This window comes from Engystomops pustulosus, chromosome 11 (genome assembly GCF_040894005.1).
Source record: "Engystomops pustulosus chromosome 11, aEngPut4.maternal, whole genome shotgun sequence".
Classification (NCBI taxonomy): domain Eukaryota; kingdom Metazoa; phylum Chordata; class Amphibia; order Anura; family Leptodactylidae; genus Engystomops; species Engystomops pustulosus.
Window position 1 is genome coordinate 22,439,935 of NC_092421.1, and position 13,797 is coordinate 22,453,731.

The following is a 13,797-nucleotide window of genomic DNA, read 5'->3' on the forward strand; positions in this document are numbered from 1 at the left end:
ACATTGTTAGGACTTTCTCCAGAACATTCTTCTCCCTGCCAGACTTCCATATCAGCCCACTAATTTACAAGATTATACGGTAGCGTGGATTTACAACAATCATAGCTTCCTACTGTTACAGACCTGCTATATTGAGCAAGACTTGGCGAAAACAAAACGGCCTCAGGTGTAATATCTTAATCTTTAAGTGGTAGAAATTGACAGTCCGTAAAAAAAAAAAAAGTCTTGGATTTAAATAAGTTTTTATTCAATTTAGTAAGTGACCTTACATGAAGCCTCAAGTTCTGAGTACATCTAGCTGTGACTTTTATTTTATACCGTATATACTCGTGTATAAGCCGAGTTTTTCGGCACAAAAAATGTGCTGAAAAACCTCGCTATGGCTTATACAAGAGTCAATTAAAAAAATTAACTTACATACTCACCTTCCGGTGCTCCCGATGCTCAGCGCGGCTCTTCTTCTGTCTTCTCCGTGATGCTTCGGCCCCCACGACTCCTCTTCTGTCTGCTGTAACAGCCGGCAGAGACACGGCCATGTGCTCCGCCAGCCGGCGCATACTAGGACGCGAGCGCTGATGACGTCATAGCAAGCGCAGAGTGCGTGGCGCATGTTATAGAAGACAGAAAAGGAGCCGCGGGCACCGGAGCATCGCGGAGAAGATAGAAGAGCCGCACCGAGCGTCGGGACCACCCGAAGGTGAGTATGTAAGTTTATTTTTTTGAAGTACTGGGCAAACTGGGGGCTGGCTGTATACTACTGGGGGCTGGCTGGCTATATACTCCAGGGGGATGGCTATATACTGGGATGCTGCGACCAATGCATTTCCCACCCCCGGCTTACACTCGAGTCAATAGGTTTTCCCAATTTTTGGTGGTAAAATTAGGGGCCTCGGCTTATACTTGGGACGGCTTATACTTGAGTATATACAGTATTTTATTACTTTATTCTCTGTTATTAGTTGCCACTGTGAGGCTTGATACTTGCAAAACTGAGATGCATAACTACATTTTCTTATTTAGTTTATTAGGTCAGTTTATGTATTATATTTATTTTTTTAGGCTGGGGTGAAATTCACAGCAACCATTATGCTGCCAAAATCCTTTTGCAAAAAATTCTCCAAATCTTCCCTCAAAATATAATATAATCAGCAGCATAAATCGAAGTGCATGCTTACACTTTTATCAGTCGAACTGTGGCTGTGGAATTCTCAGAATATTGCACTGTAAGACAATAAAAACTGATAACCATAGTTTAGTTTTCCTTTAGGTGATAAACTAGAAATTACTTTTTGTGTGCCAATGTTATGTCTTTAGTAAAAGTAAAAACTTTCTTTGTACTGTGTTAGCCAGTGGTTATATAGATAAAAATAGATAGAGTCCTCAGTTGTTGATAACTTTTATCATCCAAGTACCATTGAAATTAAATTGCAAGAGCCACCCGGATTTCAAGAAGTCATCTCCTGCAATACAAGACAAAAGAGAGAACCACAAGGTCCCTCTTGTTGTCACCTACAACCCACATCTTATAGAATGAAACACAAATTACACCATATTTTACCAAAAGATGATAACCTGAAATCAATATTTCCAGACCTCCCCGTTTCTGTGCTATAGACAAGTCTCCAATCTTCATTTTCAGAAGCTTACTGTCCTCTACAGTAATAACAGGGGCAACCCTGCAACCAGACAAGATGTAAAATCTGTCCTGACATAATGACCACTGATGGGATAAAGATTCCAAACCAGGGGCGTAACTACAGGGGTGCAGCCATAGCAGCTGCTATGGGGCCCGCAGTCTCAGAGGGCCCCGCCATCTGACCTTACACACTAAAGAATGGAGGATGTGCACCATTATATACATATTATGCTGCACATTGTACAGAATAATATGTATATGACAGTGCACATCTTCCACATTACACAGCATGAATTGGCAGCACGAATAAGAAATGTCAGGGATGGGTAGGGGGCAGCAGAATGACAGGACTAGGGATCTCTCATTCCTGCTATCTACTTCCCCCATGTGGCCAGCAGCTACTGGGGCAGATCTTTTTTAAGTCTATAAATGTATAAACACTTTTGCAACTGTGACTATAAAATCGAGAATTTGAGAGAACTTGTATGAAAAGACTATTTCAAATCTCAGAGAGAAAGGAGGGAGGACAAGTTTATGATAAGAGTTGAAACACTCAAAACCGGGATGAATTTATCGCATGGATTTTTGTCTCTTAAAGAGGACCTGTCACCCATAATTTCGGCACTAGGAGCTGCTAACTAAAGTAAGTAGCTGCTAGTGCTTAAGCAGCAGTGTTAGAAGGATAGCGTTACCGGAAACCTCCGGGTAACGCTATCTAACACTGCGGCGGAGTACAAGGTAATCATCGGACTGCTCACAAAGCAGTCCGATGTATTCATGCGGGGGCGGGGCGTGGTTAGGGGCGGTGACTTCCGCATGAAGGCCTATGGAGCGAGCAGGGCGGTTCGGGGAAGAGGCAGTGCCTCGGACCACCCCCTCATGAATACATCGGACCGCTTTGCGAGCAGTCCAATGATTACATTGTACTCTGCCGCAGTGCTAGATAGCGCTACTGGAGGTAACGCTATCCTTCTAAAACTGCGGCGTTTCTCAAAGCACTAGGAGCTGCTTACATTAGTAAGCAGCTCCTAGGGCCAAAATTATGGGTGACGGGTCCTCTTTAAGGCCTGGTGGGGTGTCACTGTCATGAACCACATCTCAAGGGACAATGAAACCATCTCACTCCCCAAGTGCTACAATATTTACTCTTAATAGTGTTTACTCTTCTCTCCTTACATTTATTGTCTTGTTTCTTATGACTCATCACCCGTAGTGTTACTGTGTCCATCGGGTTTATACATTGGTGTTCTATTCAGATGTTGTCCTATACCATGCCTGATGAAGAGATCTGAGTAATCTCAATAGCTTGTAATTGTCATCAAGGTATCAGCAGTTAATAAGAGTAATAATTGTATGTTCTTTTTCTCCCTTTCTTTAACCACAGCTTTCTATGTGAGTTCAGCAGTCCTGGCCTTACTTGGGAAGTTGTCCGTCAGCGCTGCCTTCAATGTCGTTTACATTTATACGTCTGAACTTTATCCTACAGTAGTAAGGTAATCTTTCTAATACATTATTTTCTATTCAATTTTCACTTTTGACCATTACTTATTCGCCAAAGCCTCATGAAGGTAAAAACCATTTTCCCAATATAATGTAAGACGGTTTTTGTTTTTTATCCATACATCCCAGTCCTTTTAAAAATTCTATCAATATTGTTTGACATAACTAAAGCTTTGAAACAATCTTTTTTTTAAATCAGAAATAACAATGCCTTTTTTTCTGCTTCACTCTCCTGTAGTGAGCAGTTTATCTGCTTCCCAAAGATTTACTCTTTCCATGCCTAGAGCATATTTCTCTTGATGATTCATCTCTCCAAGGTGATTAGACCATCCAATGTCTGTCTGTAAAAAGGTAGAGTTGTCTCGGTTTAACAATTTTTTTTTTTTTTTTTTTTTTTTTTTTTTACTATGGGCCTCAGGGGTTCTTAATATAACAGTGTTGACTTTCCTTGCTCCGCTTGGATTAGCTGTGATGCAGCTATTGCACCAGTACCAGCAATATAATAGGCTATTACAACATGGGTAGCTTAAACGTATCCCCAATTTTCTTTTTGACTTTTTAACCCCTTCAAGATGCAGCCATTTTGTAGCTAAAGGCTTTTATTTTTTGTATTCTGACTTGCGTCGCTTTATATGGTTATAACTAGAGATGGGCGAATCGATTTGAACGAAGTGGAATTCGGTCCAAATTTCAACGAAAATTTGATTTGTCACAAATCCGAAGTTTACGCTGATTCATGGGAACAAAGGTCCCCCCCCCCTTTTTAGCTAAATGGCCGCGAGCACAGTGTGTTACATGGGGCAGAGAACTCTTGGAAGGAGACATCAGCAGACCTGTAAGCCAATCCGCGACCGGCAGGCTTATGTGATGTAACACAGCCCTATAAAATTCAGCCATTTGCAATCTCAGCACTTCACACTGCATGTGCTTGTGCGTGTGTTACAGGGTGTCTGTTGTGTGGTATCTGTATCTGTGTTGCTAAAATTGAGAGCAAGAAATACATGTCAAATCCACGTTTTTTTTTCTATTTTCCATGATTATGGACTGCTATCTTGCCTGAACTTTAGTATCAACATTTTATAACATGCTTTACAGAAGCCTCATGGCCATAGGCACTAAGTACATTGCTGATTAAGGCGAATTGGCCATACTGCTTAAAGGTTTTGTCACAAGTCATAAGTTATCCCCTAAGCAAACCACAGGATAACGAGGTGATCGTTGAGGGTCTAACTGTTGGGACCCCCATCAATTATGACAACGGATCACGGTCAATGTATACCGCTGCTACTATTCAATTCTATAGGACAGTGATGGCGAACCTTTTAGCGGCCGAGTGCCCAAACTGCAACCCAAAACCTCCCTTATTTATTGCGGGGTGCCAACCAAAAATTAAAGAAGTAACTTATTGCTCCCTGCTCTACAACAACGTTCGATCATATTGGCCTCCTGAGGACAAGATGGAAAGTTTGCATCATTTTAGCTTTTTTCCAGTGTCCCTCTGCACAAAGAAAATTGTGGGGCCAGCAGAAGGTCTTCCAAAGATAATTCGGCCCTCTTCCTACATACCCAAGTAGCGAAGTAAGTATCACTTAAATATATGACTGAAAGCAGCATCTTTTAAGTTGCTTGCAACTGCAGGAAGATTTTTTGAGTCCTGTCTGGTGTGCTGGGGCGATGGCCCGGGTGCCCACAAAAGGGCTCTGAGTGCCGCCTCTGGCACCCGTGCCATAGGTTCGCCACCACTGCTATAGGCTTTAAGGAAATGGCAGGGCAAACTGCGACATACTTTTTAAAGAGGACCTGTCACCCATAATTTCGGCACTAGGAGCTGCTTACTAAATAAGCAGCTCCTAGTGCCGAAATTATGGGTGACAGGTCCTCTTTAAGTGGTTCTCTACAAAAAAAAGAAAAAAAAAGCATCCGTTTTGCAATCTCAAACTTGAAGGTGTGAATCACTGTTAAAATACTGAATAAAAACCCTTTTAGTGTACATATGGGGGGAACGTACACTTACGTACATACCAATCCGGGCAATGACTTTTTGGATGAACACGTTGTACATGGCATGTTGTTATATATGCAGAGCACAGAACTTGTGATGTTGAGTATTGTCAGTACAGTCCTGTGGCACATGAATGCTTTATTTATGAAATTTCCAATGCTTTTCTCATCTTTTTCGATTATATTAAGGTTTTTATGTGAAACGAAAAAAATAGAACTTATCGTCAGAGTTTGCTTTACCAATATCCCTTTGCATGGAGACTTTGGTAAAAACAAGCTTTCTTCTGGCTGTATGATGGGTAATAAATAGAAGTGATGAAATACTCTTATGTTTATTGAGCATGTCTTTGTTGTAAATCTCTTGTTTCTCCCTCTTTAGTGATAGCTCAGTAAATTACTTATCATGGCGTCTTTTCTTTTTTGCTTGCCTGCCTATCGCTGTTTACTATAGAAGCTGCCATCGGTTTAATCCCAGGCTTATTCTTTACTGACTATAAAGCAGAACATAAAAGAATATTGTAAAAGCAAATAAATAATGAAGTGAAGTATTTCTGTTTGTGCCGCTCCATCACGTACATAATGGACTATTGAGTACAGACACAGTGGCAGTCATAATCTCTTTGTAACTCTTTGGATATGGTATAAATTGTTATTGACTCGAATCACAATTAACATTGGAACGGGGCGTTATCTGCGGCAAGAACGATGAGCAAACTCTGGAATGGAGAGTCAGCAATTTTATAATTCATTGCTCCAACGCAACATGTTACTCGGAGAAAACCCTTATGTCTTTGTAATTTATGTCGGAGCAATTAGGAAGTCGTATAAACGCTAATTTGGAACGATCTCTCCCTTTATCAGGCATTCTGCTCAGGCTCTCTGATATCACAGATATTTTCTTGTAGACAAATCGCCCTTTAGTGTTTTGCTTATTCTCTTGTGAAGGCCTGAACGCAATTTTTTAATGGCCAAGAATAAGAGTGATCCATGGCCCTGATTACATCCTCTCTGACCTTTTATTGCTTTCCGACTTTTTTACATCTATTTTAATTGGCAATTAATTTTCTCAACTTTTCTCCTTGTGTAAAAAGTTGGAAAAAGAAAGTATGGGATATCAGTGCATTAGTATTTCCTACATGTCCAAACATTTCTCGAATCCCCAATTCACCTCTAGGCCTTAATCAGTGATGTACTTAGTGCAGATTCTGATGCCATTTTACGTGTCAAAGTTAGTATAGTAGAGTAGGGAAAAAGAAAGTGGAAGTATTTCTTAATATGTTACTTATACTAGTTTGGTGTAGTCACAGCTTTAAGTGTTTGGATATAACCTCAAAAATTACATGTAATGCCAATCTCTACAGGGAATGTGTCCTTCTCATAAATATCCCTTAATATTTTATAGTGATAATTATAATCTTTATTAATATAGCACCTTCATATCTTGAAGGTCTTTACAGTTCATGGGGTGGAAATACAAACAAAATAACACATTACAGAGTAATAAAACATTCAGATGAACCAATAGGAATAGATATTGTCCCCTTTAAAGGGGTTGTCCTAGTTTAAAAAAAAAAAAAAAAACTATATGTGGCCGGGAGCGGGCTGCTTAAAACAATAAAGATGAACTTACCTTCGGTGCATTCAGCTTCCGGCCGGCCGTGGCCGGGTACACCTATCCGTCCCTATACACAGCATTGTGTTTGGGGGCCGGAAGGTTGTCGGGTCCGGTTGGAAGCTGAGTACGGGAGGGCACCGGAAGGTAAGTACATCTTTATTGTTTTAAGCAGCCCGCTCCCGGCCACCTATAGTTTTTTTTTTCAAAACTCGGACAACCCCTTTAATTTTTCCTTTACTTATATAGCGCACACAGCTTATGCAGCGCTGCACAGAGTTACCAAAAAGGTCCCTGTCCCCATGGGGCTCACAATCTAATCAACCTACCAGTATGTTTTGGAGTGTAGGAGGAAACCCACACAAACACGGCCCTTTAAAATGACACCAGAACTGTATTTCTAGGTGCCACCATTGAGAAGATATAGCCATTTTAAAGTTGGCCACTGTCATGAAATCTATACACGCACTTGGGACATGTGGCAACTCATGAATTGGTTAAAGTGTTATTTTTATTTAAAAATATTAAAATTGATTTTGCGAGAGTTTTATAGTCCCCATTTGAATGAAGGCTGTACCATTAAAAGCCTTCAAATGATGTTATAGATATTCCATATTGGAACATATTAGTCCTCGTCAGACCTTCTCAGGCAATTATCGAATTTATTGTAGGAGTTAGATTTGAAGTCACTGTAAGTCACCCTCTTACATCTTCACCTAATTTATTGATGAAGTTTGGATTGCTTTGATGCTGTCTGGTTCCAGAATTAATGAGGGTAAATGGCCTTCTAGCGAAAGGTTTGAAGCTACTAAAGATGAATTTTAATTTATACCGGAGCGATACAAAGGTATAGTTCCTATGAGTTTTCAAGAAAAGTTCTGACTTATGTATATGTATAAGTATTCCTCCCCTTTTACCAAAGACCTGAGAAGATGACCTGCTCACTAGTCATCTCAGCGTGAAGCCCTTCCCTCTGGCAAGCAATTATCTCTAAATACCCCACTTGGGATGAGTTGCACCCGCTTTTTATCTCTGGCAGATTCACTTTTTCATTTTTTGTCTCCGCGCTGTAACCTGTATCTTGTCAGCATTTCTGCTTAGAACATCCAGTGACTTTATATAATTTTGCTTTTAGTTTTCTGAAAGCAGTTGTCAGAAAAATCATGCGTCTTCTTCGCAGAAAATGCAAAGCGTATAATTAGTTGCTCAAATTAAATTGTCCAATATTCCCTGTTTAGAACAATTCCGTGTCTGAACGAGAGCCGTAGAAAACAGCCAGGTTTACATACAGCGTAGATGTTACAATGTTCCACAAGTGTCTTCCATTTATACAATATGCAATTATGTATTACCAGATATACTCAAGTATAAGCCGACCGCAGTATAAGCCGAGGTACCTAATTTTAACACAAAAAAAAGGGCAAAAACCTATTGAGTCACGTATAAGCCTAGGGTTGGTAACGCAATGGTCACAGCCTCCAGCCAGTATAAAGATGACCAGCCCCTCCCCCCAGTATATAGCCTGCCAGCCCCTGCAGTATATAGCTACCCAGGCCCTGTCCCCCAGTATATAGCCTGCCAGCCCCTGCTCCCCCCAGTATATAGCCTGACAGCCCCTGCCCCTGCCCCCCAAGTATATAGCCTGACAGCCCCTGCCCCCCCCCCAAGTATATAGCCTGCCAGCCCCTGCCCCCCCAGTATATAGCCTGCCAGCCCTTGCCCCCCCAGTATATAGCCTGCGAACCCCCGCCCCCCCCAGTATATAGCCTGCCAGCCCCTGCCCCCCAGTATATGGCCTGCCAGCCCCTGTATTATATAGCCTGCGTGCCTGCCAGCCCCCCAATATATAGCCAGTCCCCTGCCCCCCCAGTATATAGCATGCCAGTCCCCGTAGTATATTGCCTGCCAGACCCCCCAGTATATAGCCACCCCCTGCCCCCTAGTATATGGCTTGCCAGTCCCCATAGTATATAACCTGCCAGCCTCCCCAGTATATAGCCTGCCAGCCCCACCTAGCATATAACCAGCCCATCCCCCCAGTATATAGCATGCAAGCCCCACCCAGCATATAGCCAGCACATCCCCTCCAGTATATAGCCAGCCCTTGCCCTCCAAAATATAGGTGACTAGCCCCTGCCCTGAGTATGCCAAGCCTTTAATTTAAAAAATATAACACTGTACTCACCTTTCGGATGCCCCCTGCAGGTCCTCTTCTTGCTTCAGATGCTCCGGTGCCACTTCGGCTCCTTTTCGTGTCTTTGCACTCGTCCAGCACATACAATGACGTCAGGCACTTGCCAACGTCATTGTGTTTGAGTCTCTGGCATCACAAGAGAACCTGAAGAGGAGCGGAAGGACCCGAAGAGGCACCGGAGCATCGGATGCGAGGACCTGCAGGGGGCGTCGGAAAGGTACAGTGTTCATTTTTTTTATTGACTGGAGTATAAGCCGAGTATATACGTTACTTCCTGAGTTATTGGGATTTCCGATGGGTTCCAATCATTTTTATGTTCTGAAAGTAATGCCAAATGATTTGATAAACCTTGAAGAAATAAAGTATGGTTTATATTACAAGGTTCTCGAGTTGTCTAAGAAATTTCAGGAATTTCGAGAAGGTCATAGGAGTTGTAGTGTGGTTTGAGTCTGATAAAGTTAGTGTGTAAAAGTAAGAAGCTCTGGGGTAAAGGTATATTCTAGAGATGAATACAATAAAAGTTCACAGCTGTGTGCATTTTGCAGGCCACAAGAAATGTGCCACTTGCTTCTAGCATTGGTGGGGGAATGTCACTCACCTCGCCGATGTCCATAGTTAGTGACTGCCCCTGCCACGGGAATCGGGTCTGTCCTATCTTTTGAGACGTTGACAGCTTTCATGTCACAGTAATGCACAGTGCATGCGCCACACCGTGAATGGTGTGCCAAATAGAAGGCAATGGATCTGTTAATGTGCACATGAGACCTAAGATGGGGACAATTGATAGGCCAAAACAGGTAACAAATACCCACCGATATTCAGATTTTTTTACGTAAGAGCAGACAAATGTAGCTTAAACCAATGCCTTGGTCAACACAGTGGGGGTCATTTACTAAGGGCCCGATTCGCGGTTTCCCGACGTCTTACCCGAATATTTCCGATTTGCGGCGATTGTACCTAAATTGCCCCGGGATTTTGGCGCACGCGATCGGATTGTGGTGCATCGGCACCGGCATGCACGTGACGGAAATCGGGGGGGGGGGGGTTGGTGGCCGAACGAAAACCCGACGGCTTCGGAAAAACCGCCGCAGTTAAAAAAGGAAATTGTGTCGCGGAGCTTGCACTCACCTTCATCCAGGATAGGATCGTGAACTTCAGTGCATTTCAGGGAACTTCAGCGCAGCAGCGCCACCTGGTGGACGTCGGAGGAACTGCCTTGATGAATCCCGGCTGGACCCGAATCCATCGCAGAGAACGCGCCGCTGGATCGCGAACGGACCGGGTAAGTAAATCTGCCCCTGTGGCTCAGTTTGTAACGCCGTTGCCTTACAACACTCTGATCTTGGATTGTAATCTAACAGAGGGCAACGGCTGAATGGAGTTTGTATTTTCCCTTATTTTTTTTTTTTGGGTACAATGTCTTCAGTTACTCGAGTTTATTCCCCCACTCTAAAGACATACTAATAGGTTGACACGGAATTCAGATTATGTGCTCCAATAAGAGTCTGGGCCTGTCCATTTATAGCACTGCAAAATATGTTGGCGCTCAATAAATGAATAAAAGAAATGGTCAGAACCTGAAGAGTTGGTCTCTGCCTACAGGCCAAGATGTAAATCTAATTCCATCAAAGATGTACAGTATTGATCTTCACGGAAGCCGTCCTTGCAGACAATGACCTTCTTATAAGAGCATATACATCACATACACATCTGATCAAATTTTGTGGGAGATGTGTTTTTCCAGTTCATTGTGTAATTTCAATGTGCACTCTTTTAAATAAAATGATAGGTATCATCCAAATAAGGATTCAATAAAACACTCAAACATAAGTCATAAAAACAACATAATTATTCTGCATCTTTGGTTGTAGAAATATTAATTGTAATTTTACTGCTTATGGATTAATGATGTAAAATGATGTAACATGTTAATGGTGCACAGGGCCCTTCACAAACTCATAGCATCCTTGATATAAGCGCCACATTTCATTCTACAATTCTCACCATTCCCAAGTAGTAAGTATATAATGCAGTGAGCGGACAACTAGGATGGACTGGAAGGAAAACCAATGACTGTGATCCCCTTCCCAGCGGTCCCTACCTAATTGTCCAGTCCAGTCCAAATGGTCAGTGACAACTGACCGAAGAAAGACTGACAAAACTTAGCAATACAATACAAACCTAGAAGTTGTTGACAGATACAGGTCAGAACCCAGAGGACAATGTAGTACAGAATCGTATGCAAAATGTATGTTCAGAAAACCGGGTCAAGAAATAAAGAAGTCAAGATGAACGCCAACTAGCTCCAAATAAGACTTATAGCAAGCACAGGTTAGTTGGCAGGCAAACCAGCTCCCTGACATCCAGACAAAGCAGACCAGCAGAGGAGAAGTGTGAGTGTAGGAAGAATCTCTCCATCTCCGCTAACTTAACCGTTAACAGCCCAGAGCAAAATCGGCAGGAGACAGAGTGGTGTGGTAGAATTCAATTAAGTTGTCCAGCAATGAAATAAAGGAGTGTTCAGACTAGTTAGGACAGAATGTAATCGAAGAACAAATCACACTCCTCAGTACATCATCAACTGTATTTTACAGACAGAGGATGGTGGCTGATGCTAGAACAGGCATAGATGTTAGAGTCCATTTGATTTCAGCACCACATATGCTAATTGGGCTCTCTACTGTCAGATGGGCACTCATGGGAGGAAGCAGATGGCTTGTCACCACTCACCTGACTGTAGATGGCTAATTAAATTGGTTTTCTGGCCCTATACTATTAAGATACCCAATGAAGAGGTTACCCCCCCCCCCCCCAATGATCTGTAGATGGCCTGAAAGTGTCTTTAACAATGCTTATTATTTGGGAATTAAACATTTTTTCATATCTTTTTTGATTGACTGGAAACTTTTGTAACATTACATGCATAATGCATGTGTATTTATGTTCTTTGTAACCAACATCTATTTGAGCTGTATGCCAGCTATAACTAGTACTTTGGTAATACGCAGTCCCATCTATAATGGGTAAAATCCATACTCTGTGCAGTATAGATGTTTAAACTCTGAACTGTCACATTAATGCTCACCCAAGGGAAGAAAATCTGTTCTCACTTATTTCTCTCATCTGTCATCTACACACAAGGGATTTCACTTCTTGCACCTGATTCATCAGGTATTGTACAGGATTGACAGAAAAGAAATCAGTGTATGGCCGGTCATCAATTCACCATTGCATCTGAACTGTTGCAAAATATTGACCCTTTAAACGACTCTTACTTAATTTACAGACCTGTGTTTTGCACACAACGCGCAATAAAAGTTTCATGGGTGATCTGTGCTCCCATATAGAGGATGAGCAGCCAAGAAGGAGGGAGGCCTAGTCATTCCGGACTACTTTCTTTTGACTAGATCATCGTGGTCTGGTAGCAGGAGGGGGCACATGTCAGACTTGGTTGACTTTGACTCAATATTTTTGCCTGCAATAGAAACAATTTAAATATTTTCTGAAAGATGTTCAATATTTCTTGTTTTTGGGCAGTGGAGGAAGACCATTGGTTCTATACATAATGCTACATGCTCTACCTTTTTACACTCATACACTGTACTCTGTACTGTATATAAACCTGATCTTTAAACTGAATAATAAGCCAAGGGTCTGCTGGTCATTGGTCATAGACGATCATCAAGACCAGAAGTGGTCAACCATCTGTCATTAAAGGGGTATTCCAGGAATAAGTATAATTTATATTCAAATAACCACTTACCAACTAGTGACGTATTAGTCCATGACACGGCGGAGGAGGATGTATGGAGAAGGCTCAGAGACTGAGCCCTCTCCATTTAAGATGGGTGTTTGCTGCATATTGCAGCAAACACCCACTGGTAACACCAGCGATTTGCTGCTCTGCTTTGTCGGTGTAAGTAAAAAGCCGGTTGGACATGGGTGCTGCCATATTGGCTTAGATCGTCACTCCCTGTGATGTCATTTGGGAGCGACGATCAATGTACCACTGTAGAATGGCAGTATATGGTAGCATCAATCAGACAAAGTAGGGTTAAATCACCCTTGGGGGTTCTGAAAAATAGTAAAAAATAAATAAATAGAACAAGTAGAAATAAATAAACCCTAAAAATACTAATCACCCCCCTTTCTCTAGAACTGCTATAAAAAGAAACAGTGAAAAATCATAAACATGTTAGGTATCACCACGTCCCAAAATGTCCGATCTTTAAAAATATAATAACCGTTATTTCCGGTGTTTAATTTCGTAACGGAAAATAACGGCCAACAGTCTGAAACTCCACTTTATCGCTATTTTGCTAAATGTTTAGTCTAACCGGTAGTTTCTGTATAAGAACATAAGCAACTGTTGTGTGGCAGTAAGTTAAAATGGGTAAAAACATCCAATTCTAAAACCATTTTTTAATGTATTTTCTTAATTTCAGAATGAATTGGCATGAACGATTTTCGTGATGGAGTGTAGTAAACAGACAGGTCTGCACAACAATTGTTCTGACAGTCGAGTTTTCTGATAATTTTTATTATCATATATACTCGAGTATAAGCCTAGTTTTTCAGCACAAAAAATGTACTGAGAACCCAAGCTCGGCTTATACTCGAGTAAAAAAAATATATCAAAACTTACCTTTCTGGCTTTCCCCGCTGCTGGCTATATACTGGGGCAGGGGGCTGGCTATATACTGGGGAAGGGGGCTGGCTATATACTGGGGCAGGGGGCTGGCTATATACTGGGGAAGGGGGATGGCTATATACTGGGGAAGGGGGCTGGCTATATACTGGGGAAGGGGGCTGGCTATATACTAGGGAATATGGGCTGGCAGGCTATATACTGGG

The 13,797-nt window shown here is 42.0% G+C and overlaps 1 protein-coding gene across 2 annotated transcripts in view; it reads left to right on the plus strand.

Annotated features, from left to right (window-relative positions):
• The window catches only part of LOC140106742 (solute carrier family 22 member 15-like), a 158,563-nt gene that overhangs the window by 87,266 nt on the left and 57,500 nt on the right, over positions 1-13,797 (plus strand). For both annotated transcript variants that reach the window (XM_072131360.1, XM_072131359.1), the window contains one exon: positions 3,021-3,129. In XM_072131360.1, coding sequence (XP_071987461.1) covers positions 3,021-3,129 — 109 coding nt within the window. The remainder of the gene's footprint in view (positions 1-3,020; positions 3,130-13,797) is intronic.